The sequence below is a fragment of the Apaloderma vittatum genome, unplaced genomic scaffold, assembly GCF_000703405.1.
Source record: "Apaloderma vittatum isolate BGI_N311 unplaced genomic scaffold, ASM70340v1 scaffold29939, whole genome shotgun sequence".
Lineage (NCBI taxonomy): Eukaryota > Metazoa > Chordata > Aves > Trogoniformes > Trogonidae > Apaloderma > Apaloderma vittatum.
In genome coordinates, this window is record NW_009737524.1 from 1 (window position 1) to 27314 (window position 27314).

Sequence of the window (27314 nt, forward strand, 5' to 3'; positions counted from 1 at the left end):
TCACCAAGGGGCTGTGACTCCTGGGGGGTCTGTGCTGCTTGCCCAGGGCTGGTAGCCCCCCGGGCCTAGAGCCTCTCCGACCCTCTTAAGGACCAAAATAAAGCTGATAATGGTGGGCTCTGACCCGCCCCCAGCCCCCCATGGCACGGGCTGACCCCTGGCTTCTCTCTGCTATGTCCCAGGCTGAACCCTCCAAGTCGGACCATGGGATCCCTCCCCACCATGTCACCTACCCCTGCGTGGGGCAAGCGAAGCTCGTGCCTTTTTTCACCGAGATAGGTGGGCTCTGGGGGCTGAGGTCCTGCCCTGGCACAACTTGGGGCCAAGCCCTGGATCTGGCCCATGCCCAGCGATGGCCATCTCGTAGGCTCAGTTGCTGGCCCCAGCTGCAGGGACCTGGTCGTGCTGTGCTTGCCACCACCGGAGGTGTGAGGGGTCTCCTTGCTGGACCATCCTTCCCCCATGCTTGGTTGCCTTCTACATGCTCCCAGTATTCCCAGTCCTCCACCTTCTCCTCAGGCCCTTCACCTTCCGTGGAAACCAGATTTTGCTTAATGGGCCGTGTCTTGGTGCTCTAGCCCCAGGTTGCAGCCTCCAGCCCACGATGACCCTGTTGCCCCCCTCAGCATGTCCCTCTGATGGCTTTGCCAGCAGACTGCTCTCCTCAGCCAGCTAGAACAACCCGCTGTCTGGGCAGTGTTTTCCATGGTCTCCGTGCCGTGGCCTGTCTGGAGTACAACGCAGTGAAACGGCTGTGGAAGGTGGTCCCATGAATAGGATCTGCTCTTTCTCCAAGTCCTTCTCTTGCTTCGTAGCCCTCTTGCTTCTCTGAGCCAAGGTACTGTGCTGAGGTCAGCCATGGGCAGGCCCAGGTTGTCGCCTTTAATTTTTCCATCAGGAGGGGAGGAAAATAGAGGCAAGGGCAGAACCATGAGCCTTGGAGATCCTCTCTTGGTTTCTAGCTCTTGGGAAAGAGAGGTTTGGCAATGCCGTGGTACGGAATGACAGTCTGAACACATGGACTGTGTGTACAAGGAGCCAAACTCGGTGTGATTTTGTGAGCCCGCTGTATTGACTCCAGGGAGGGGCTGCCTACGAGGATCCATCATTTTAAAACCATGAACCCTTAAGAACACTTGTGTCTCTCTCTTTTGCTTTCCTCTCTTTTTGCTTCTAGAAAGGGAGCGGCACGACGGCACCTTGGCGCTCAGGGGCTGCTGCCAAAAACCGTCCTCCACCAAGGCAGCAGGGACCCTCCAGCTGGAAGAAGCTTTCGGGGCAGCCTGGGGAACTGAGGAATCCGTGCCATCATGGGGGTATTGTGGCTGGCCAGGTTCATGCTGGGATGTACAGCGGTTATGTACGTGGAACGAGCCCAGGGTCAATATGAAGGGGACTTGCAGACAGACAGATTTGCAGGCTACGAGGAAAGACAGCCAGCGAACAGAGTAAGAAGAAGAGGCCAAGACACTTTACGAGGGTACGTTTAATGTTCTTTTCTATTTTACAAAGCAGAACTTGGGTTATTGTTATAGCACATAAAGACTTACAGACTTGCCTTTCCTTGAGCTAAGGAAGGAGCTCCAGTCAGTGCTCTGAGCGGTATCGAGAGGTTAATGTCCCTGACAGCTGCTTTTACGTGATGATCCTTGCTAACGAGATTGCGCTAAGTCCCTTGTTGTGCAGCGTGGCTGTGGCTTGTGGCCTCATCTATAGACAAATCAGTGCAAGAGCTGGACCCGTGAGCATTTTCCACCTGAGGAGGGAGACAGGGATCAGCTAGAAAATCCTGAAGCTCGTGCTGGAGCTCAGCTATGTTTGCATGCTCTCAAGATGGTTCCTGGCCCCGGCGTTGATTCTGGGTTATTTTAAGTCTGCCTGGCTGTGCTTCTTGGAAAGTGTTCCTGTGTGAGTGGGCAGAACCGGAGCAGAACGTGATACATGCGCGAAGCCTGGGCTGTGCCAGAGTCCTCCGGCACTTGCTGGGGAATGCTTCTTGAATGGGATGGAGTGCTCTGCTTTCAGCCCAGACAGTCAAATGTGCCGTGTTTGGGCTGGAGCTGGAGCGCAGAGCCTGGCCAGGGAGTTGGCGGCATCTGCTCTTGGAATTCCAACGTTGCGTGGCCACTCCCTCCGGCTACGGCAGATTTGGAAAAGATGGACAGCAACTGTCCTGGAGGTTTGGTCCTCTCAAAACTAACTACCAAAAGCAGCCATGACCTCGCTCACAGGATAGGGCCACCCTATGTCTCCCCATAAGTATTTTCAGCACGGCCCTCTCTTTGAGACCCTGGGAACATCCCAAATTTCTGTAGCTAACAGGCATGAAGACTGTTTCTTGAAAAGGATGGGGTGGCAGCCCACCAGATCCAGAGATTCTTGTTCAGCCTGGTTGCCCAGGGCTGTCTGTGATCGATTACTGTGCTCGTAACGGGGATGGAAAGGGCTGGAAGGAGTTGATGTGTGCGTGGATAACGTTGTCTCACCCAGCCCTGTGAGAAGAAAGGAAGGGCAGAGCAAGGACTTGAGGAGCACTTGCATTCCCCATGGGACCTGAGAGAAGGTCACTGGTGTCCGGTGGTCTTATGGCACTCGGGGACTATGGTGATCAAATCCTGTTTTCAAAAATGGTTTACAGCTTAAATCCTTTTAGTTTTTATGAGTCTGGAGAGGCCAAATCCCAAGTGCATGTAAGAAATGAAGCCCAGATGCCCAAGTTAGAAGTGGCTTCTGAAAACCCTTCTCTACTTTAAAGCCTCAGACACGGAGCAACCCTTAAGTAAAATAATACCAAATTATCAGTTGTGTAAGTTCTTAGCGGCCACACAGTAAGCTCGAGGCAGGATCAGAATCAGACTTGAAGTATCCCTGGCCAAAGACCACACTGCTACCTTAATTTTCTCTTCTGCTTTCCTCATGCCCTCTGAAGCGATTGCTGTAGGAAATAGAAAAAAAATCCAAACCAACCAAACAACAAAACAACCTACTGGGATAAGAGCGAGGTCTGTTGAAGGAAGTCTGTGCAGCTATAATTTGACTAAAGAGTCATTGTTTCTTGGCCCTTGGGATAAGAGCAGTCTTGTTGCAAGGGAGGGAATCGTGGTGGCAGAACTCGAGAGGCTGGAGCTTCTGCCCCGGGCTCTTCCCATGCTCTGTGTCGAGTGACCCGGACGGGCTCCTAGGGTTTGTGTCCAAGTCTCTCCTTCAGGATTTCCAGCCCTTCAAGCAGTCTCTCTCTTTTAAAATCTCCATTTTACAAGCGGAGTAAACCACTTGAGATGAGCAATCTGTTGCAGAGTGATGTTCTGAATGATTTTCCACTGGGCTTAGAAAGCAGCTGCAGATGTCATCAGCTACGGGGCTGTGGATGGGTCTGGCAGCCAGTGAAATCCAGCTCCTGCGGAGCCACAGACCCCAAACAGCGTTAGCCCCTTGTCCTTATGCTCTGGCTTGAAACGATTTTGGAGAGTTGCAGTTGTAGATCAGCATCTTCCCTGACTGGGGTTTTGCTGCCTTAAGGTATTGGGAATCTTTGCCGCTGTGAAATTTGACTGGGTGGGAAAATCAGATAAGTCATCATTTAAGGTTTGGTTCACTCACAGATTGGTGCTGCAGTAGCAAAAAGAAATGACTGGACAGTGAGTTTTCTTGGTGTGGCTTTAAATGTAAAGGAAGGTAGGGCTGTCTTTTAAAATTTCATATTATTTTACAACACAGGCACGCAAGTGCCTCGTCTTGGTTACTGTGATTTGTGGAATCGCTTATTCTATAATACCACACCTCTAAACACTCATCTGAACCTCTAAACACATTTATCTGTGCTGTCTATTCTAATAGTTCATGACACCTTTTCAAATATTTGCCTTGGCGTTTCAAAGACCCACAGCTTTCTTCTTCAGAGAGAAAGCCTAATTTCAATCCAACTTTCAGCTGAAATATCTTTGGTTCCGAGTTTTGATTCGCTTCTGAGGTTTGCATGAACGGAATTTAAATAGAACAGGAATTAAAATGCAGCAAAGCTTAGCTGCGTCATGCGGGCCACCACCCCCAGCCACCGTCCTGAACACTCTGGGTTTTGTGAGAATGCTCAAAAGTTTGTATATCGGTTCCGAAGGGGAGGAAACGGACACGTTTTGGGGATCTGCTGGTTGGATCTAACGATGGAGCAGTGCAGAGCCTTTACTTCTGCTTCCACTTCTCCTTTGTGGAAACCTTCTGCTCAGGGCTTCTGTCTGACTTGTGAATAGAAATAATTTGTTTTCCCAGCACAAGTGAATAAATGTTTTCCTTTCATACGCTGCGCTCGAGACCTTCTATCCTGCCAGTTCTCAAAGCCTTTCCCAGGAGCGCCGCGTACGTTTGAGGATTTGATTTGATTACTCAAGGAAGCACAGGATATCTGCTCTCTTTTGGAGGCGAGTTACCTTGTGTGACGTTTTAGTCAAGTGATGCTTACGGAAATACACAGAATAATTTAACATCCTAGAGCTCCTGGTGAGAAACCGCTGTCTAGTAACTCCAGTGTGGCCAACGCAAGCATTCCTTGCTCATGCCTGGAGCGTACTGGCTGTGCAGTTGTGGAGGTCTTATTGGTAGAAGAGCAATTCAGAGGGGAAGATTCTATGTGTTTCTGCTGGAAACATATTTATCTGGAGCTCTGTTCCCATCCCAGTCTCCTTTAATCACGGGAAAAGCATGAACTAACAGCAAAACATGAAATAAATGCAAAATAAACAAGCCTTTTATTCACCAATGCTTTTACGAATAACAATTAATAATGTGGAGCAATAAATCACAGCCAAAGCCCTGATTTAATCTGTCCTTAAACTCATTAAAGTAGAGACAATTTAAAATGACCGTCTCCTGAAAGGAACAGCACTGACAAATCCATTTATGAGGCAGGATTTGAATGGGATTATTAGTTTAATGAACTATTGAACAGTTTCCAAGAGCAAGAATGTGTTTAACAAAGGGGAAAGAAAAGATGATTAGTCTGCAGGCAGCTGAGCTGTTTTGCTGGCAGCGTGATTTCCTGTAAGTTCATGGCTGCCTGTTTTTTCAAGTCAGAATAAAGGCTCGGCTCTAGCTTGACTTTAAACACAACTAATTATGTCAAGCCCATTAATTATGAAACGGCCACTGCAATTGAGAAGATGGATGAGGGGAGGAGGTTTGGGGAGGCGTTTGCCGTACCTCTCCCATTGCCGTACCTCTCCCATTGCCGTACCTCTTCCATTGCTCTGACTTCTACGAAAGGATGGAGAGGCGTCTAAATTAATTGTGGGGAATACAAGGAGTTTCCAAGCTGCTCTCGCATCGATTTTTTATTTATTTTTTTTGATGCCGCCTTCTTTTCCAACTTGACCCTGGGGAATGGAGAAGACAAGTACATTGCAACTGCGGAGGAGGAGTTGCTGGGATGTAGAAGAACCCTCCATCCAGCACCCGAAGCTTGGCAGCTCGGAGGTGGTGGAGAGGGAAAGGCACAGGCTGGGATTCTGGGCTAAATGGGACCAGGTTAAACTGGAGCTGACACTGGGACAGTGTTTAAGAGATGGGACAGAGCAGAGTTGAGCTCTTACCACTTCCATAGATGGTTTCCAGCAGCGTTTTAATCAGACTCCATCCCTGACATCGCGGTTCCATCATAATACAGGAATTGCAACAGTTTTTGTGACCAGCAGCAATTGCAATTTTCTTCACTCTTGCTTTAGGTTTGCGGGAAAAGTGTCTTTAAAAAGTGCTGATACCCTAAACCAGACCTCGCAGATGTTTCATGATTCAGGCCCTGATTTTGCTAAGTTCAAGCATCATGTTTTAGTTGACTTTGTTGGGAGAAATAAACCCCGGGTGGGAGTCAGTCCAGCTTCCCTGCAGTGTCACCACCTCTGCTGAGACTGCAAAATCTAGTGAGAGGTTTTCGTTTCCACATTGTCACGGAGTGAAGTCCTCGGGGCAGTTCTGTTTAGAAATGGTGAGGAAGAACACGGCAGTGGTCAAACTGGGCAGGATGTGGGTCTCTGTGCTCCAGCTGAGTTTAGGGTGGGGGCACACACCTCAGGAAGGTGCAACTGGAGCTGAGGTCCAGTCACCTCTTGGTCCACACGCTCCATGCATATGCACCTCAGTATTTCTCCACAAAGCTAGAGGTGAAATACTACAAACCCCAGAATGAACAAAATTAAGGCAGCAGCTGGAAACTTCTGACTTAAGGCTCTTGTTCCTTATTTTAACTTGTGCCTTGATTTATATAGTGAAATGGTTTATCTTGGACTTCTGGGCTAGGCTGGTTTCTCTTGTTACTGGCAGGAAACGTGAAGGCGAGTATTGGCATGGCAAAAGATTCTCTGGCACAGGAGTTACTAGGTTATATGGGTTTTGTCTGGAAGTTTTAAGAACTGGATTTGAAGTTTGATTTATGTCAGAATTTAAGGGGAAGAAAAAAGATGGAAGAGTTGGTAATGATGCTTTCCAAATGGAAGTGTTAAGCAGTTCCTGGAAAACAGTTGCGTTTTTAGTCTTTTTCAAAGGAAAGTCTTCTCTGTGGTTTCTTGCTGATATATAGGATTTAAATTTAAATGTGCACAAATAAGGGGAGATTTTCCCTACCATCACTGTTACAAAATGTGTGAGGATCTCAATAAAGGGGGAAAAAATACTATTATTGACAAAGAAAAGCTGTATAAGAAGATTTAATAGACCTCCTTCACCAATAAAAAAAAATAATGATTCATTGTTTAGGTTTGAATTTGGCATTAGCCTAAGCAGATGGAATCCAAAATTCATAGTCTTTGTATGACTTCCCTTGCGTTTTGCTTCATTCCTTTTTTGAAACTGAATAATAATCATGCATCTTTTAAAAATTCTTTCCATTACTTGTTTTTGGGGTTTGGGTTTTGGTGGTGTTTTTTTTTCCATAGTTCTCAGTTAAAATTCAGGTGCCTACCCTGGAGTTGGCTTTGCATGGCTCGAATCACCTAAACTTGCACGACACTTTGTTGTAAGCACAGAGATTTATTTAGGTGTGATCTAGTTCCCTCGGCGGCAGCCAAGCCACCTCCTCAGCTTGACTTTCTCTGTCTGTCTGTCCAGAGCGCGCGGATGCAAGAGGTCCTGAGGCAGCTCTGCCTGGGCGCAGGCAGGATGTCTGAGCTGGGGCTGCAGTTTTGTGCTGGGAATCCAGAGGTTTCTGATGGGACCTTCCTTCATCGTAGTGTCTTGCTCCATCACCTTGCTGATGGCCTTACTTTCAGGTGGGAGGCATTAAGCAGCTCCTTTGCAGGGTCTGTATCCTTACATTAAATAAGGGATCACCTGCAGGGGAACATCTGGCTTCTCCAGGGGTGTTGCTCTACTTTCTCATTTGCAAATTACTCACTAAACTCTATATGTTGCTTGGGCACATATAGATCTGGGGAAACAAGCAGTAAACATAGCACAGTCTTAGACTTGGAAAATTGCTAAATCATTGAAATAAATACTTGCAGTTCATCTGAGGGATCTGGTGAGTCCAGGATGAGGAGGACACAAATATGCTCGTCTTTAGGCTAGGGATCCAAAAGACAGCATTGTTTCAAATCTGTTCTCACGCCATGACACAATCCCGAATCCTCCTGGGTGGGGGGACGCATCACCAGAAACCACTGTCACATTTGGCAGTAATTATTGTCCCCTTGGTGAGCTCCACGGAGGCCAAGGGTGACCGATGCCTGCAATGGTGTCCCCCAGTTATTGTGAGAGATGATCCCCTGGGCTCAGCAAAGAAGCAGGCTAAGATCAAACCCCAAAAGAATCTGGAATTGTAGGAAAAATTGCCAGCTCAGACGGAGAGGTGGGATCATTGTCCTTGGAAAAGCCACACGCTTAAATCATATGAGACTAGAGAATGGAGTGCTGGTATTCATACACAGATTTGATTTGCACAGGGAGGAATTTAATGATGGGGACAAGGGGGCAAATAATGTAAAACCAAACTTCTACGTCTCTTGCTTAAAACGGCTCTTCTCTAGATAGCAGACAGCTCTCCTTTTTGCAGTAGTGAACCAGACATTTTTCACTAAACTGCCATTACTTAAATTTTCGCTGAGCTGGTGAATTTACAGCAAAAAACTTGGAAGGGCTCAGGGAAGCCCAGTGCAGTCGTCGGGCTGATGGCCATTCCTAACGCTGAACGAGCAGAAGTGCATCAAGAATGCCCTGGGCATGCACCAGAGCAGATTAGTGGCAGGGTGACATCTCAGGGGAAGGAGTCTCCATTTGGTGAGAACAGCAAGAAATTGGCCCAAAATAATGAATTATAGTGAATTCTTCCTGAATTAATACGTTGATTCCCCTCTGGATGAGGCCAGTGAGAAGAACAGTGAGCAGCAAGGGGAGCAATCCCTGTGCTGAGAGCAGCTCTGAGAATTACTGGGGCAAAGCCACCCGTCTTCATTTGCCTCTGTCTTCCTCTAATTCGAGGAATGGAAATAACGCTTCTGAAGGCCAGGGGCAACTGAGGGACAATGATTGCTCGTGCCAGGGGAGCCAAACCCTGGGCTGCTGTTCCTACTGTCTGGAAAACTCACACTACCTGTAGCCAAGGGTCCATTAGCTGCGGGTCTTGCTGGATGGCAAGCTCCATGCAGGACGCTGCTGTCGTTGCACAAACCCGCCCTTTAGTGACTGCGCGGATCTTTCTGGAGAAGGTTTGGAGGGTTCATCCTAGCTGGGTTTTCTTTCTCCCATGGCTGGAGGAGTGGACAGAAGACCTGGGTGTGTATTGAGGTCATGGCTGCAGGTGAGCAGGACGGTCAGGGTGACTTGGCTTTGGTTTTGGCCAGCATCTGCAAAGCACCCTCAGCCTGGACTTCACACGCTGTGCTGTCTGCCCTCTCCTACCTTTAACAATGAGCGCAATCCTGCTGCCGTCTCGCTAGGCATCTGACAATAACTGGCAGGACCGAGTCCTTTTGGGCTGCTTGCTCAGCGAGTAGGCACCGATTCAGTGCTCCAGGCTGTCCCTTTCCTGGCTGCTCACAGGAACGCACTGCTGCAGCAACGGCCAGATGCCGCTTGTGTTCTCGCCGCCCCAGGCACCCCGAGCACTGAGCAATCTTGTGGTACAGACCGTCTTCCCAGGCTTCGACTCTGTTCTGGGCTTCTCTCGCTAACAGCCAGGCGTTTTCCCATCACACAGCCACAGCTCTGCTCTGCTTCATTTATTTTTCTTTTTTTCCTTGGCATCTCCCAGTTCTCAGACGGAGCCACTGCCAGCAGGCAGCGTTCGGTGCCATCAGTTGAAATTCATGCGTACTTTGTCCCTGCTTGTCTCTGTAATCTTAATGTTTATTTAGAGTGGACAAAAAAGACGCTACGGCCAGGATTGCTTTTCCCTCTGTCCTTTCCTAGCATCTCTCTTGGCCATATTCGCTTTTGTTGAAGTAGTTCTGGTTAGCAGCTGAGCTCTTTCAGCCTTTTCCGAGGCTGCACAGAAGGTGACGAGGGAAGATCTGCCTCGTGCTGGTGGGTCTATGTATCGACGGAACCATGAGGGTGGACCAGCCGTGCAGTCCTTTGCCAGGAAGCATCACTAGAAAAGGCTGGTGTGAACTTATCAGCTCTTATATCCATGGCTTTAGCACCCAAAGGAGAAGCCCTGTGGGTGTTAGCAGTTCAGCTGCGTCCCTCTAGGACCACGACGTGTCTGGAGAAGACCCTTTCCTGCTCCTGGTTAGCAAGTAGGACAAGCTGAGAGCGAGTAGGGAAACAATCCGTTCCAGCAGAAATAGCTCTGCATCCAAGGTCTCCTTTTAACTTTTAAGGACAAAAGCAACAGATGGCTGGAAAATTGGAAAATGGAGAGACTTGAAATCAGAACACAAGTCTGCTCTCCACCTCCAGCCATAGCACGGAATTATTTTAGCAGAGCCCTCGATTCTATGGTTGCGGGACTGGAGGAGGAGGCTCCACAGAGCACTGGGCAAAAGCAGGTCACTTGGAAAAATATTTGCCCAGGGCTTCTACAGTGGTCACTCTATGCCCTGGGAAAATTAGAACAGGGAAGCGGAGTTCTGCACAGGCAGGTTCAGAAGTCAGTCATTAAAATAATTTATGGTGGCTCCTTTTGGTGGGAATTAAACATGGTTTGCTCGAACTCAGGGTGAGAGGATGGAGTTTGGCAGAGAAACGTCCCAGAAGAGGCTCTTCCAGCTGCTCTCCTCCAGCAATGGTACATGCTGAATTTACCCAATGGCGCTGCACGAAAATAACAGAGGGGAAAAAATTGTTTTTCATTTTCAGACCCAATGTCTGTGGCTCGAGGTTCCACTCCTACTGCTGCCCCGGCTGGAAAACACTGCCCGGAGGGAACCAGTGCATTGTCCGTGAGTATGCATTTTCCAGTTAAGGGCTCGGGGGAAACTCGCTGCTGTGTGGGAAGGGCTGTGTATCTCGCACTTCAGCAGATGACAGAACATTTCATAATCCACTGGGACAGGCGCAGCGATTGCTGGGAGTTCTCATCTCTGCTAGTCTTGATTAAAGCAGGGTGGCTGCAGTTGGTCCCGTTTAGTGCGTGGCCTTTTATCTTCTGCCAAATTGCCACTGTGCTCCTTCTTGCTTGACAGTTTGTGTGCCTGCTTGTGGAGATTCGCCTCAAAGGAAAGCTCTTGGTGACTCCTGAGAAAGGGATTTGGGAGCTACTTGTTTAGATGAAATGATTCAGTGAGTTGCTAGCACAGCAGCTAGATGCTGACATTGCAAACATGATGGCATGAGACGGTGTCTACAAGCAGGAATTTCGCATCTCTCTTCGAGAGGCCATCCAAAGCAGGATGCTGATTTCGATAAATCACACCTCTCTCTTGGCAGGTAGCTTTCCAATTTGGAGGAGAGCATTACTGGACTCTCAAGTGCTGATGCACACCTACAAAATCCATTGAGGGGCTGACGTTGTGCATTTCTGTAGGTGAGCTCTAGGGAGATGAAGGAGCCTACCCTTTGGGGGATGTGAAAGCCAGCTCAGGAGTAAATAAATGAGACTGGTGATGGTAAAAGACATGGATTTCTGCACCTTCCCACACGAGGAGAAACAGGCAAACTCACAAAATCCTCCTCCCCACCCCTTGGACAGCAGATACTCCGCCAAGGGTACAAATTTGACACTGGCTGCAGCGAAGGGTTAAGGAACGCGCAGCCAAAGAGCTGCTCAGTGGCACGCGGGGTTCGCGACACTCGGGGGTGTCTACTGACTTTTCTCATAACTGTAAAATGTGCCATCTGGGCCGGAGGTCCTCAGGGGACCGTGTGTTGTAGTTGTATTTATAAAACACGCAGAGATGAGATACTTTCATGGGAGCTCTAATAAAATCTGTGCTTACACAGGTGGAGCAACACTGCCAGCTATGCTCTTGGCTCCCATGGCACAGGAAGGGGAAGAGATTAGCGGGAGTCCCAGGCAAGAAAGGAGAATGGGGATTGATGTGAGGGTGTCCTGCTGATGCACCTCTGGCTGCCTCAGCCCCTCGTTCAACAGGAGGTGCATCTTGGTGACAGCCAGTTTCCTCAATGCCAGAACCGTGGGCTTCGTGGGAGCACAAAAATTTTAAGGAAAAGAACAACCTGGTTCAGGCTGAGAAATATTTTTAGCAGGCAAAAAGGAGTGAAATGCAGCTCCCTCATCCTCTGCTGCTGAAGAAGCAAGGTGGCAGCAGGACCAGCCACAGTTTGTGCTAAAGGGAATATGTCGCCAGGATTTCTCTGCAAACGAGTGGGTCCTTCCCACTGTTGTTCTGCTCAAGGTCTTCAAGAGGTGCCCCAGTTTCCTCTCCAGGTTATTAGTCTTAAAAGAGATGAATTCACGCCATTATGGCAGCCAAAACCATGTCTGCGAGCAAGTTCATAGGCTACGTGCTAATCACTGTGTCCTCCTCTTCCTCCAGCAATTTGCAGGAATTCTTGTGGCGATGGATTTTGTTCACGGCCAAACATGTGTACGTGCTCCAACGGACAACTTTCTCCCAACTGTGGCTCAGCTGGAGGTAAGAGAATGTTGCTGGTGATTCTCCTCCTTCCGGAGTAGTTACGTGCTCTCTTAACAGTTTCCCAGTCACAACGAAAGGAAACTGTGCATCCCTGAAGTGTTTTGTGTTTTGGTAGCCAGGTTCTGATCTGAATTGGGCAGCAATCACAAGATCTTCCGTTTCTTGTGGTGCTTTTACTAAGGGCTGTTGCTGCCCCTCATACCTGGAGAAAATTGGCCACGTGCTTGCAATTTCTGCTACTTTGGTGAGAGAAATCCTACAGGATTCAGCTCAGAAACCACATCTCACAGCAGCAAACGGCAACACTGCTGCCAAAGCATCCATCCACTCCTGGCTGGTTTTGAAGTGGAATTAAATCTGTCACTGCTTTTGTTAACCAAATAAGTATTTATTTTTTTTTCCACTGGAAAAAATATTACGTTTTTCTTAGGCTGTGATTTGGATGTCAGGGAGAATTGCCCAGCATTTTCAGCAAACTGCAGTGACATGATGAAGTTGCACATCAGCAGAGTTGGGAAAGCAGAAATGGCATTGCCAGTTCTTCTGCTTTGTTCTCCCATCTCAGACCTTCAGGACAAAAAACTGAAAAGCTCTGGGAAGAAGACTGGGTGGCTGAGGTTTCTGGAGGACACAGCAGAGTGACAGGCACATATCCAGAAAGCAATTCCCAGATGCCTTCGGTAATCCCTGCAGGGTGTGCTCAAGACCAGATCCTGTTTGCAACCACTCCATTACCCTGCACAGAAAACACTCCTCTTGCTTGAGTCTAAATCCTAATAGCTAATGGGCTTGTGTCCTTCCTGGAAGGGACTTATTGCTCCTCTGTGCCCCTGGGTTGTATTGCTGGCAAGAACCTGGGAGTTATGGTGGACACCAGGCTGGGCATGAGTCAGTAGTCACGTAACAGAGGTCAGTGGTTGCTCCTTGGGGTGTTCAAGGTTGGGATCTTCAGGCATGAAGAAAATTTTCTTCTTTCACTCCTGATGTCCAGCAAGCCCTTCCACCCACGCTCCTGGGAGCCAGCAGAGAGACCCACCTGGCTGATGCCCGGGGGTCTGCCCCACAGGGCTTCGGTTGTTTCTAAAGCCGGTAGCAGTGTGTGAGTGAGCGCTGGCCAGACGTGGGTGGTGATACTGGGTGACCGGTTGCACTGACCTGATTAGCAGTCTGACCGTACACAGTGACACTACTCAAACACACCAGCCAATGAAAACAACCTGCAAGTAAAAGAAGAGAGCTGTGGCACGGGCTTGTTTTAAGCAGGCTGATTTTGTTTAGTGCCCTATGGAAAACGCAGAAATTAATGGGATTTTATCGAACCTTTTGAGGTCTCAGGTGGCCACTGCTGGAGACAACCAGAAATCTATTTTCCATTATTGCCCGTCTGTAGGCAAGCTGTTCATAGAATCATAGAATGCCATAGGCTGGAACGGACCTTAGAGATCATCTAGTCCAACCTCCCTATTGTTTAAATGAAGTGACTTGAAGGCCAAGAGAACTAGCACCCCTCAAACCTCAAAAACCACATTGCAGGGTGTGACTCCGAGAAGGAAATTCCCAGAACCTGATTCCCAATTGCCACGTTGTGCTCCGGCCCCGCCGAGAGCACCAGAGCCCGTGTGCTCGACCTTCCCCACCAGGGAGGAAGGTGCTGGAAACTCAGCCTCTGGAGCGGAGGGTCCATATGTTAGCAATCAGGGAGGAATGTGAGGAATGACGTAAGCAGTTCGATACGTTTGGGCACAGACCTGGCATTCCCCTGAGCCTGGGGTGGATTTCAGCGTGCACTCGAGGGGGGTGGGTTCCTCTGCAGGGGCTTCGTCCAATCTGGCTTTCATTGTGGGGATGTTTGGATCTGCATTTATCATGAACGCTTCAGGGGAGGTAAAGCAGACAAATTGTGCATTCCAGAGGCAATAAAAGCCGCTCTGCCTCTCTCTGTCATAACAAAAAGCTTGGTTTCCTACTTTGGGGAGTAAAGATAATTTAGGAGTCGTTTGCAAGTGGCTGTTAAGATAGTAGCAGTCGTAAGCAGACAGAAAACCTGCCTGCAAGCTTCACTACTGATGGCTGGCAAAACAGCTGAAGCCACCAATCCTTTAAAATAAATTTTAGACCTAATCCAATCCAACCCAATCTGGGAAAAGTTAACTAGGGTGAGCTGTCACTCTCTTTTTCCCTAGAACTTTGGTCTTTGCTACCCTGGAAAATCCTGACAAAGCATTACAGGCCTTTAAATTCTTGGTTGAAAGATGTTTTTCTGCACTGCACATCTGCAGGGGGTTCTAACAGTGCCAGACGTGGAGATAAGTCGGATGCTGATGAGGCTTTTAAGGCTTTGGGGATCACGAAGCAAGAAATGGGACCTGCTCTGTGCAGGACCAGGAACTATCGTTGCCAATTAGTTAGAAAGAGCTCCCAAAATTTTTCAGCCTCACTAAGCCTTACCTCTTGCTGAATGCCCTGTAGGGAAGAGCTCTGACTGACAGACAGCTCTGACAGACAGGGGACAGACAGACGTTTCCTAGCTCCCCCTGTCTCTGGGCAGCCCTCCCAGACCCGCCGTGCGTGATTGCTTTCCCAGGGCTGATTACGCGAGGGGCGTAGGGTGAAGCGTGCGCTGGAAACGTGGGGCCGGGCTCACGCCTGACAATCCGGGCAACGTTTTGAAGCCTCAAGCTTAGTTTACTTAATGATTATGCTTTCATCTAAATTTGGCCTGATCTCTGGCCGTGGAGCACTAGGAAGGGTAGCAGACATCGCGACTAATTCAAACCACACCAGCAATGCGTGGATTCAGTGTACAGCACATGTGAATGCAAAGCTCTGAGACTTCCCGGTCCACTCCTCCTTCCTCTCAGGCTTCCTCCGAACAAGGCGTAAACCATATAATTATCCTTATTGGACACTTCGGAGTCCTACTACCTCTTGGACAGACGTTTCTCTTGCGCTGGCCCCAGCTCTCGCCTGCTTGGAGCTGGCGTTGCTTGCACGGAGACACAAGCACGGAGCATCCACTCGCGTACGCGCTCTCCGAGCTGCCAAGTCACGGCCCCTCCTATCCCTGGCAGACACGAACTGTGGTGTACATGCTGAAAAACAGTTTTCACATAGCTTGCTAAAACCTCAGGCGCTTGCAATTTGAGTTGTCACATCTTACAAAGGAAGAATGTGTTGTTGCAGGCGTTTTGGTAACGAATGAAAGCTGTTTGACCCGTTTGTGTGACTCAATGTTGAGCAGTAAACCTCCCTTTTTGGGCTCTTCTGCTTCAATACCACATTCCTTAAACACTGAATAGTGGTGAAACAGTTAAAGCCAAAACTGGCTTTGTGTCTACACAAGGATAAACTTCCCAAATCTGATTTATTGCTATTGTTTTCCTACAGTGCACTAGTCACATTCACTGTGTCATCATCTAGTGTGAAGGTTGAACTCTGACACAGAGGGAAGAAGAGATGAAACGTGCTTTTCTTTTCAGATTTCTTTAAAAAGCCCTCTTGTTTTAAATGGATCTCACCAGTAAGGCCACATAGTAATTGTAAAAGGAAGAGAAATATCATACAAGTTGATGGTTTTTTCTTCCACCAAAGAAATTCTATCCCCGCAAACATCTCGTAGTCTTTTAATATGAAGATATCCTATTTATTAAGCTGCCTGGAATTTGAAAAGCCTGTTTTTAAAAGGGAGCAGTAATCTAAAAGAATCATAGAAAGGGTATGAAAACATTTGAAAAGTGTAGCATTCTAAAAGAAAGATTTGTTTGGCATGAGGGAGTTATTCAAGAAACGGAGGTAGCAGGAAACTCGCCCTTACTGGGAAGTCAGAAGTCTCTGCATTTAACTTGAACGAACTGGGCATTTAACATCACCCTTAGAATGTTTGGGACATCATCCCGTGAGGTGTTCGCCTCCTGTCACCCCCAGTCTTGTTGCACCGCCGTGTGACATTTCCCTGCTTCCCTCCACAGTCCAAACCTGCAACGTGAGGTGCATGAACGGTGGCAGCTGCAACGAGGAGTCCTGCCTCTGCCAGAAAGGCTACACGGGAACGTACTGCGGGCAGCGTAAGTACGGAATTTCACTCTAAATATACACATATAAATATATATATATGCATGTTACATGTTGTTTCTCTTGAAATAGTTTTTGATAAACAGCGTATTCTCTGGGAATGGGCTTTTCGTGGGAAACCTTCATTTTAGCTCACATGATGTCTTCTTTCAATTAGAAGTAAAACAACAAAAAAACCCCAAACAAGGCAACATTTTTTGATTATAAATTATGCCTGGTTAAATTTGAGGTGTGTGTCAATTTTTAGTTCTGTTTATTTGACAACACTGACTTTTTACAGGGAAGCCTCCATATAGTAATTAAAAGAAATTTTAGAACGTTTTATGACTTGCTTTTCTCTTTTGTTACAGCACCCATACCTTTCATAGGGAGAAATTTAATTTTTCTCCCTAGTTTCCTATGGGGAAATATTATATGTGGTAATTTTAAATCATTGCCTGTGCACATTGTAGAAGTAACAACCAAATGACTTAGGTGTCATCTTGAAGAAGTGTCTAGTAAGTGAGTATGTACAATAATTTTGGAAGAATCTCTGATCAAGTGGAACTCTCCAGGCAAATTTCAAATCCCTGTATCGATGTGAGAATCACCAAAGTTCTCAAGGAAGTCACTGAGAATTTTTTTTAGAAGTTCCCCTAAACTTATCCTTGGCTACGACTGATTCATTTCTGCTGAAAGTTTCCAAAAAGTTCAACTAAATGCAGATGCACCATATGGAAAATTTCATTCTGAACAACTAAAGCTTGGGAAAATTGTAAGTAAGAGCAACCCGAGGCTTATAATGGAACGTGCTCGGCAACCTTAATTACGTGCTGCTACCAGCTCCACCTATCATATCCTCAGGAGAGTTCTAATGGTTCAGATATTGGCAAGACATCACTGACAGGGTGGGGAACAACGGCAAGTCCCACTGGTGGCATCCCAGCGGAGCAGAATTCGGCTCCCTCGGCTCGGCAATGGGTGTAGCCTTTGCAGGCTGTGAAATGCAGCAGTACCTGGCCTCGCTGCAGCTCGGGGCTTGGCACTGGAGCCCCGCTGAGGAATCGCACAAGGTTGCTGCGGGTTGCACCTCCCACAAGATTGTGTTCTTGTCACCGGTGGGGTTGGGCAACTGACTAGTGCAGAGAGTGAAGCTCAGTAGAGGAGCTTTAGGAAGCATCGTAATGATCTTGTTAGTGATTACAGCGGCTGAGATTTTAATAGGTCAACCAGCAGTTGCTCAGGTCCCGTGCAGAAGTGTTCCTACGTCCTGCTCAGTCAGCTCAGCCCAGGGTCTGAGCAGCAACCTGCTCCTGTCACTTCAGTCACAGAATCACAGAACGTCACGGGTTGGAAGGGACCAAGATCATCCAGATCATGCCAGAGCAGGGTCACCCAGGGCAGCCCCACAGGAACGCATCCAGGCGGGTTGGAAAGTCTCCAGAGCAGGAGACTCCACACCCTCTCTGGGCAGCCTGGGCCAGGGCTCTGGCACCCGCACAGCCAACAAGTTTCTCCTCATATTTTTATGGAACCTCCTGTGCTCCAGCTTGTACCCATTGCCCCTTGTCCTGTCATGGTACATCCCTGAGAAGAACCTGGCACTGACCTCCTGACACTCCCCCTTTCCATATTGATAACCATGACTGAGGTCCCCCCTGAGTCTCCTCTTCTCCAAGCTGAACAGCCCCAGCTCCTTCAGCCTTTCCTCCCCAGGGAGATGTTCCATCCCTCCATCATCCCTCTGGCTGCGCTGGACTCTCTCCAGCAGTTCCCTGTATCTCTGGAGCTGAGGGGCCCAGAACTGGACACAACATTCCAGATGTGGCCTCACCAGGGCAGAGCAGAGGGGCAGGAGAACCTCTCTTGACCTACCAGCCACCCCCTTCTAACACACCCCAGGATGCCGGCGGCCTTCTTGGCCACGAGGGCACACTGCTGGCTCATGGCCATCCTGCTGCCACCAGCACCCCCAAGTCCCTTTCTCCTACACTATTGACTGCACGTTTTTGACTACAGGCAGCAGCTCTAATTTTAAGTCAACGAGTACTTGCATGCTGATCAGACTGGTTCATCTTTGCTTTGGGTATGTGGGATTAAATGGCTGCGTAGCCTCACGTTTCCCTGCTGTCATACGCCAAACATTTGCCTTTATGCAGCCTCTTGTGTGTATCGGTTCGTCTTGCCCTTGACGTTTAAATCCCAATGCTGACCTCAATGAACTGAGATTCCAGAGCGCGGGAAATCCTCTCAAGTGAAATAAGAGTTTATGGCCCTTTTATAAATGGGTTCATTCATAAACAGGATGTAATTTTCCAGGAAAAAAATATCTGACTTTCCTCTGTACGTTCATTGCTCGGGGGAGACTCCTGACGAGTGAGCGAGGAGGTGATAGCCCCAGCCCTGCCAGCACCACACGGCTCACACTGTGGCTTCACTAAAGGGCACAAATCACTGATTTCTCTTTTTGTTTCGTACCAGCTGTCTGTGAAAACGGCTGCCAGAACGGAGGCCGATGCATTGGGCCGAACCGCTGTGCATGCGTCTACGGCTTCACCGGCCCCCAGTGTGAGAGAGGTAAGGAACGCGTTTTCGTGATATTATCGCCTACAGAGCGCAAGAGCAGGAGTTGTGTTTTTAAGTATTCATGTGAACTTCTGCTCGATTCCTCTGCCTGATGGTACAGCCCGTCATGACAACCTCTCGGCCAAAGCTCTCCCTGGTTGCTACATGCGTAGGATGTGAAGTGCTTACTCGCTGTGCGGCTCTTCGGGGGTCTCTGGATCCTCCTCACCACAAGTGGTCCCTTGTAGCTCTTTGTTAAACATCAGTAAACCCCCGTGCTGGGTACAACCAGGGTGTTTTTCTCTTGGGCGTTTCCCTGTTTCTTGATAACCTGGAAGTGGCTTGGCTTTGGGGTGAAAGAGGTCAATACCATGTACCACCAAAAATTAAAACTAATGTTGTCATCAATGCTAACAGCCGATAGTTTTCAAACAAACGCAGACCTGAAACCCCAAAAGTCAATATTCCAACCTTGGCAAAATCATGGTTTAATACTATATTTACTTGTAAAACCTTGAAAATTAAGACCGGAACTTAAGGTTTTCCATGAAAGAACTTTATTTTGGTAAAAATGTTTAGTAGGGAAGCGTGAGCCAAATGTGGTTTGTTGTAAACTTTGTGCACTTTGATGCCAGCTGCTCATCCAGTATGAATGGAAACAGCTCCAGTAAGAACCACGATCTTCCCTAGCTAAGAACACGGCTCTCTGTGAAATTTGGCTTTGGTTTCATCCAGATCAGATTTACGCTGGGGCACTGTGGGGATGGCTGAGGTTTTGGCTGAGACACGAAATTTCTCCCTTTCCTGTTGGCTCAGAGGGACATCTCGTGACACCGCGCCGATATGATTTTTGGCGGGGGGTCAAAGGGGTGCAGCGCAGAAATGAAACCGAAACCTGAAGCCAGTGTGCAAACTCCCAGGATTAAGATCAAAGCACCCTGGAAATATTCTGCTTTTCTACCTTCTCCATTTCCTGAGATCACTCTAAGTCTGTTTAACTCCATGTCCAAGGATTGGACTGTTCTTGCCTTTAATGTTTTTCTTTTTTCCCCAAGTTGGGGATTCTTGGCAATGTGATTTAGAGGGTGAGATAGGAATAACAGTCGGTTTCTGGTAGCCCAGGCATCAGTCAGCCCAGCTTGAGCAGCAGCCAGCAGGACCAGGCAGGGCTCAACCTGGCTGTGAATTGTTCCCTGGGTTGCAAAAGGATCTGCTTGAACCTCGTGGTGCACGTGCCCCTGTAAAAGGCCTCTGCTGTATTTGAGCCTCCCGTTTATCGGATGCAGGGAGGGGAAAAGCTCTTTAAAAGCCTCACGACACATTCACTGAGGTAACCTCGCGTTGTTCCAGTCTCCTTTGAACCCTCCTGCAAATAGAAATCGTGGTTGAGCACTGTTTTTATATGTTCTTTAAGCCCTCTCCCTGCCTTTTTCTACACATGTGAGTGCAGATGTGCTTTGCTTTGGTTCTGGGAAGGTATCATGATAACAGCCTTTTCCTTCTGAAGACTCTGCCTTGCAAGACTCCTTCCTCAAAAACCCTAAGCCCAAGCTCCAGAACTGTCTGTAGAACGGCTTCATTTCTTTCTAGCTCCTGGGGATCTGAAGTATTTGAGATTAATGAATTAATACGGCCGTCGGCTGTGTTTGGGGAGGTGGGAAAAAAAGCTGGAAATTTCTTAGAGAAACTTCTGGCTGCGACAATGCCAGAAGGGACTGAAAAATCCAACTGTCCTGACCCTGTGTGCATAGCGGGTAGGAGAGAGAGTGGAAAAGGCAGGGAAGGAAGGGGGCTGAGCAGGGGCAGACTTTGGAGACATCTTGTAACGTATAAAATTCTTTAAATAAAGAGAGCATTTTTACAAAGCCTGTAGAGATTTGCTTTAGTCCAGACTTGTACTAAGAGACAAAACAAGCTCTCCAGCTGTGTATACACGGCTCTTCCCTGCCAAGACAAACAGAGCGCTTGCTTTGCTAAGAGATGTTAGAAATGACACTTCTCAAAGAGGCTCCTGGCTGGGCAGCCTGGGAGCTTGCAGCCAGGTGAGGTGGTTGTGACTGACCTATGCAGAATAGAAAAAAGAACTTAAGCCTTCCAAGCAGCAAATGAATTCCTGCTCCTTGTGAAGTTGAGGTCCCCAAGCACCGCGGTTACTGGAGACGCGACCACCGCTGGATTCGTGCTGTTTCTCCATGGAAGGCAGCCCTGGTATTTGACATGTTTACAGGCATCCTTGGGAGGCTCCAGGAACAGGAGACTCACGGAGCGGGCTTGGAAGCCACGCGGATCATCTGTAGCTCTCAGTTTAGCTCCAAGTCTTGTTCCTAAGGACTTTTTTTTTCTGAAGAAAGATTACTTCAAAGCAGACCCTGAAACCCACTGGCTTCCTGTGTAGGCACCCAAGGCTCAGTGGTGATGTGCTCATAGCATGGGTGGATACGTGGTGGAGTATTCTGGAAATTCCTCGTAGTCTGGAAATTCCTCGTAGTCTGGAAATTCCTGTATTCTAGAAATTCCTCGGATTCTGGAAATTCCTCATATTCTGGAAATTCCTCGTATTCTGGAAATTGCTCGGATTCCTGCCTGCACCTCTGCTGATGCCAGTTACCTCGAGTGAGACATCATTGACTCCCTTCCTTCCCACGTGGAGTAGCTACTGTGATGTTTCTCATGGAAAAAAAACCAGATCACGATTTTAACAAGAAGGTCGGATTCTACTTCCATGGGCGTGTGCTGGAGCCCCCTGCCCTGCACAGATTTGCTCTAGACCTTGAGGGGTAGATGCATCCCCCTTAGAGATGATCACAGCACAGAGGAGGAGGGTTCACTGCCCAAACACAGACACAAATACATCTGATTGCAGATTTATTTAGGGCTTTAATTTGACATAATGTTGCTACAACCATAAAAAGAGATAATTTTCCTTTGGAACTGTAATAAATCAATGCTAAGCAACAGCTTCTGCTGCCGCACACTCGACAAGCTGCACGTTCCAGCTTAGGGCTGCAGTAAGAGGCTGCTTTGTGATGGAAGGGATCTAACTGCCTTCACACTTCATTCAGGAAATACTCCACTTCAGAGGTAAATACCTTAATAGTGAGGTGCTCAAAGGATTTTAGCATCATTTCCTCCCTCTACTTGTCATCTTCGGGGACGAAGAACTAGTGGCCATGTTGTGTAACCTTACGTTGGTGTCAGAGGAACAGCTGCAGTAGAGAAAAAATGAATCCGTGGAGAGAGAGGCGAATTTTTTTTTAAAATAGTTTCACAGAAAAATTAAACGTTTTGATGTCAAGTCTCTGATTTCACCCTCCTTCAAGCAGGAAAAAAATTGCCGTAAAAAGTTAACAATGTTTGACATGGGTGAAGGTGTGGAAGCTCCTCCTGTGTTGCAAGGATGAGGTTCAATTTGTGGTTTTTTTCCATCCAAATACTGAAGCCTTCACTGCCAGTTGCTACCTCTCATGAAAGAAAGTTGTCTTTTACACTGGAAAAAAAGATTTTTAGAGTAACATTCTTGATCTTTGTGGAGACTCTCTGTGGTTCCTGTGGTTTGTCTCCTTTATGGATTTATCACCATTATTCTACTTACGTTTAGATACAGCCTTTTATATTTTAGCATGTACAGAACATAAGGATCTCCTTTGATGTGCGCTCAGGGAGGATTTCTGAGTCTCGGTAACATGTCTGTGTCTCTTGATTTGTAAAGTTTCGGAAGGATTTGAAGTCTCCTTTTTTAGGGGTGGGCAGCTTGTGAACCCGGGGTTCCTTATAACTCAGAGAATTCCAGTCTTGGAAGAAATTTCCATTAACAGTGAGTCAGACTCAAGCAAGTCCTCTAGTGACAGACACCCCGGGCACCTCCAGATGGATGCCAGGGAACATCTCGGCATAAACCGAGGTTTAATCCACTCAAATTTCCAGCTGGTGGGAATATTGCAGAATACCCCATTATTCTTGCTCGTAAGTCCTCTCCAAACCCTCGCTCCTGAGAAGAGTTATTAAGAGTGGCTTTGTCTCAGCTTTTCTGTTTCCTCTTCATAATGATTTTTTTTTCCCTCCCCAAGTTTTCAGCCTAATTTGGAGGCTTGGGAGAAAGGAAGCAGCCACACAGAATGGATCTGATTGCCCTGAGCTCAAAAGCAGGAGGCAGCCAACAGTAACACAGTCCCTTTGCTCGCTCCCGTCTAACTCGGGTCACAGTCCTGAACTTCCACAATGCTGCTCCTGGTGACGTAATCAGTGTGGATGTACATATTCCATACCTTCAGCTTTTTAATAAAAGGCTGTGCTTACAAAGACATCTCTCGTCCTTGCTAGAAACCACGTGTTCAGCTGATTTTTTTTTTGCTGGTGCTCTGCTAATCCAGATGTCAGGACATAAAGCAGAACTCGTAGCTGAGATTTGTGACGGAGCTCCTTCTCCCCAGCCTGTCTCCAGGGGTGAGGCATAAGCTCCCTTTTCTCAGCATCGTGGTAGAAAAAGCACTTTGATAATCGACTGTAGCCTGAAGAGCTCTGTCATCCACTGCTGTAACTTGCCTACACTTATGCAGAAAGGTCTGGCAGGAATTTTTCCATGAATGGCATTCACTCTGCGCTCAGTTGTAGGTTGCCATTTTCCTCCTGCAGATGGGTTTACTTGATAGAATAATTACAGCTCAGTGGAACCACATTTCCCTCTGCTCTCCGCAGAAAGCCAGCCGTAGTCTGCTGGGAGTGCTGGTGGGATGTAGACACATCCTGCACATATGATTTTCTTGCATGCCCATAGGCTTTATGGGACAATCTTTAATGAGACAATCACATACTACTTTTCCCCTGCCAGAGGGTGGGCAGCACTCCCAAAACGCAGCTGATTAATACCTTTGTTTGCTGCTTGGTGTTCAGCGTGTGGCTGAGAGGCCAGGTCCCTGCGCACAGTAGGAGCCAGCCTCTGGAATCAGAATTAATTTCCTCCGGAGACCTTCATGGGAACAGCATTCCCAAGACTCAGGTGCTGGAGAGGGTACAGAGGTGGCTGCCAAGCTGGTAAAAGGCTTAGAACACAAGTCTTAGGAGGAAACGCTGTTTAGCCTGGAGAAGAGGAGATTGAGGGGAGACTGCTGGAGTGCGCTGGGGTATGAAGATGCTGAGCAAAGTGCAGCATTTTCACTTAATTCAGTCTGAGCAGAATGCAATTTGTGTCTGCTTGGTCATTTTGGAGACTTTTTCCTTCTCTTTCAAGATACTCTGACTGAATAAGCTCAGCCACCATCTTCATATACTCTTTAGATGCCCAGTAGCCTGCCCACAGGCATGATCTCTGCCAAAGCAGTCTGAGAGGTGCAAGGCTTCCACCTGGGGCAGACTGTGGAGCTCTCAAACCCCTAGGCCAGCCCCAGCACCTCCATCCCTGCACTAACTGACCCGGCAGCGATTCGACAGCCCACAGTGTTCTGAGCCCGTGGTCTCTTCCAGGACGGGGAGGACCCAGTGTGACAGTGCTGCCCCAGCCCTTCCAGACATTTCTACAACTGCTGGAACTACTGGCCCCACGTGTATGTTTTGTGCCTCAGATGCTGCTGGAGCAGAGAGCCCTTGGACGAGGGTTGTGCATGGAGCTCTATCTCAGGTTTCATCAGGCTAAGGCTTCGACAGGAAACTGTAAAAATAGGACAGGAAAACTTAAAAAAGTTCTCCCTTTACTATTTCCTTTGAATATGTTTTTTCAGCACTTGGAATGTCTGGCCTTATAAACTGCCCCAGCCAGCTTTTTCTTTTCAGCAAAAGTCCAAACAGTTAAACGTCAGGAATGTGGCTGTGTTTGTATGAGGTAAGGAAATGACTAGGTGGAGAAAGTATTCCATGAGAAAGGAGCCCTTTACGGAGACCCTCACGCTGTTCTCCCTACACCCGCCCGCCCCCCTCCCGCCGATGCTGTCACGTACGGACTCGGCCCGAGAGGCTCCGCCGATATTACGGAGAGGCCAAGAAGATTTTGGGAGCCGCGGGGCGCGATCGACATTGTGAAACCTCCGTGTTCCCGTTTAGCGTGCCAGAAACAGTCGCAGCGTTTTCGGTCGGCTCTGTCTGGTTGGCTCATTGGCTTTTTTGGATGCTGGGCACTTCCCCGTATGTTCACGGTCTCTCTGTGAGCAGGACGTGAATTGCTCCATTAAGCATTTAATGTGTCCATTATCAGCTCTCCCGGGAGGTCCCAGCCAGCCTCCGCGGACTCTCTAGGGAACAAGCAGCCAGAGTTTGTGTGGGAAGCATTTTGGGGAGTTGTTTGCAGAAGGATCTGCCAGATTAGTGCCTTGCCTTGCTTGCATCGGCTCCCACTCGCTCCGGGAGCTGTTCGTCTTGCTCCAAAAGCCCAGAAGGTTACAGACAGACAGAATTGCAAGGCGGCAGGGGGACACACCGTGCCTCCTGCTGATGGAAATCATTCATGGAAAAGAGAAAATTCAATATCGGGCTTGATACCCGCTCTCCTGTGCTCAGGCGCTGGAGCTTTTAGAAAACCACGTGGAAGGCGGCCAAAGCCTGGGGCATGTGTTGGGTGACCTCATCCCAGCGAGGTCTGCACCTCCCTGGGGGTTTGCTCACAGGCAGCGTTTGTCCTCACTGTTTGAAGAAAAAGCCTTCAGCGAAAGCATTGTTTATTGTGAGAAGGGATTTGATTTTTAGCAAAGAGAAAGCTCCTCTTCCTTGCTGCTCTCTTTATTTATTTTGTAAAAGAAGGAATTCACCCGGCCCGTGGCCTGTCTCACGGGGGGACTCCGGCCAAACGGAGAAAAGGCTGAAAGTCAGGATGGGAGAGCAGCGGAGAGCTCTGCAGTCACCTCCCTCTGAGCCTGGACGCCTCATATCTGCTTACACAGCATATTCATGTTTCTGGGAAGGAGGAAAGTCGCGCAATTTTTTGTGCTTCTGCATCTTTGCCTGGGGATCCGAGTTCCCGTCGCAAGCACCGCCTTAACCCGGGGACACCCAGCTGGGGAGGTGCGTGTCGCAGAAGCCTTTTTCCTGTGGAATTTTTCAAACAAAATGCTTCTCTTCAAAAAAAAAAAAAAGAATCGGTTGGACTCGATCTCGTCCAAGCAAAATGATTCTGTGGAAAGGTCTTGAGTCAAAATTACCAATTTTCCCAAAGGAAAAGGGAGCAAAGTGTTAATATGAAATGCCTTTTTTTTATCCCCCTCACAGCAAAGCAGTAATTTAAAGTGGACATGAAATATAGTTGTAAATATTGCGGGTTCAGATACTGTTTTAATTCAGGGGTTGCAAAAAAGATGCCCTCGTTTATGGGAGAGCTCGGTTTCAGCTCTCCTTCAAAGAAATCAGGCTGTGTTGCTGAAATTAACATTTCCATGCAAAATAATGGCCTTGAGTTATGCCATGTACCCCAGGGGAACGTTCCCTACTAAAGATTTCCATTGTTTTCATTTTGCATCAGGGAAAGCGAGAGATAGAGAAGGTGCCTTCCAAGTGTTCGGAAATCAGCGATAGCCTCGGCGTGGTAATTTTAAATAGTCTGAACACGATTATTCTTTTTTAATGAGTCCAGACTGCATTTCTGGCATAAATTACAACCGTGGCTGTCAGAGAGCAGTGCAGCGCTCTTTATTACCTCTTGTAGGAGGTGAGGCAGGTTCTGGGAAGGTGAACTTGGCTGAAGTGGGGCAGGAGAAGCCAGGGCAGCGTCCCCGCTCAGCGCAGCACCCCGTGGGCTGGGAACGGGGAAACGAGGAGGTTTTACGTGCTGCCTCAGCCAAACCAGAAGTACTTGAACCCACATACTCAACTTCAGTGTCTCACTTCAACATCCCACCCCTTCCAGCGGGGCTCCAGGCAGCACGTGGGTGAAGGCAGGTGTCTGCAGCAACTGTGAAGCCTTCCTCCGCTTACGTCCTAGACTCGCTAATTAAAAGAGTTAAAAATGTCTCCAGGGATGTTTTCCGGAAGCTGCTTGCACATGGAGTGGCGTGGCGCAGCGTAAGAGCACGTGGAATGGCGTGGATCCCGCCCGTTAGCTCCCCGAGGGTTTGCAGCTTGGAGTTGTCAGGAACAACAATTCCTGCCTAGTGGAGGAATTCTCCCTAGCAGAGAGTGATAGGACAAGGGGAAATGGATTTAAATGGCACCAGGGGAGGTTCAGGTTGGATATTGGGAAGAATTTCTGTACTGAAAGGGTTGTCAGCCATTGGAACAGGCTGCCCAGGGAGGGGATTGAGTCCCTGTCCCTGGAGGGGTTTAAGAGACGGGTGGTGTTGCGTTGGGGGACACGGATTAGTGGGTTAGTAGGGCTGAGACAAAGGCTGGACTCGATGATCTTCAAGGTCTCTTCCAGCTGAAACTATTCTATGATTCTATGACCATTCATTAATGTGTGTGTCAGGGGAGTTTCCTAACGATCTCCGTGACAACAGGCAAACCTGGAAACTGGGAATGAGGTCTGTTCGTGCTTCCGTGCACATCTGGGGCTTGTGTTGGCTGCAGCATGGAGAGGACTCATCCTAGCCCCACCATGGCTCTGCAGCATCCGCAAGTCCCTGCTCCAGGCTAGGTGATGCTTCAAAGCCGTACACTGGGGGAGCCGAGGGTTTGAAAGCAAAGAGCATAACAAGGAGTGAGGTTTCTTGTGGTTAATGCAAACACCTTGATGCTTCCACCCCGATTCCATGGTGCCTT

At 48.2% G+C, this 27314-nt stretch overlaps 1 protein-coding gene across 1 annotated transcript in view; it reads left to right on the plus strand.

The window, feature by feature from the left end:
- Positions 1 to 1176: 1176 nt before the first annotated feature.
- The window catches only part of LOC104279912 (fibrillin-2-like), a gene marked incomplete at its 3' end in the record, with an annotated part of 45122 nt that continues 18984 nt past the window's right edge, over positions 1177 to 27314 (plus strand). The window contains exons 1-5 of the mRNA XM_009877373.1: positions 1177 to 1480; positions 10282 to 10364; positions 11922 to 12020; positions 15992 to 16087; positions 18555 to 18650. Coding sequence (XP_009875675.1) covers positions 1311 to 1480; positions 10282 to 10364; positions 11922 to 12020; positions 15992 to 16087; positions 18555 to 18650 — 544 coding nt within the window. The remainder of the gene's footprint in view (positions 1481 to 10281; positions 10365 to 11921; positions 12021 to 15991; positions 16088 to 18554; positions 18651 to 27314) is intronic.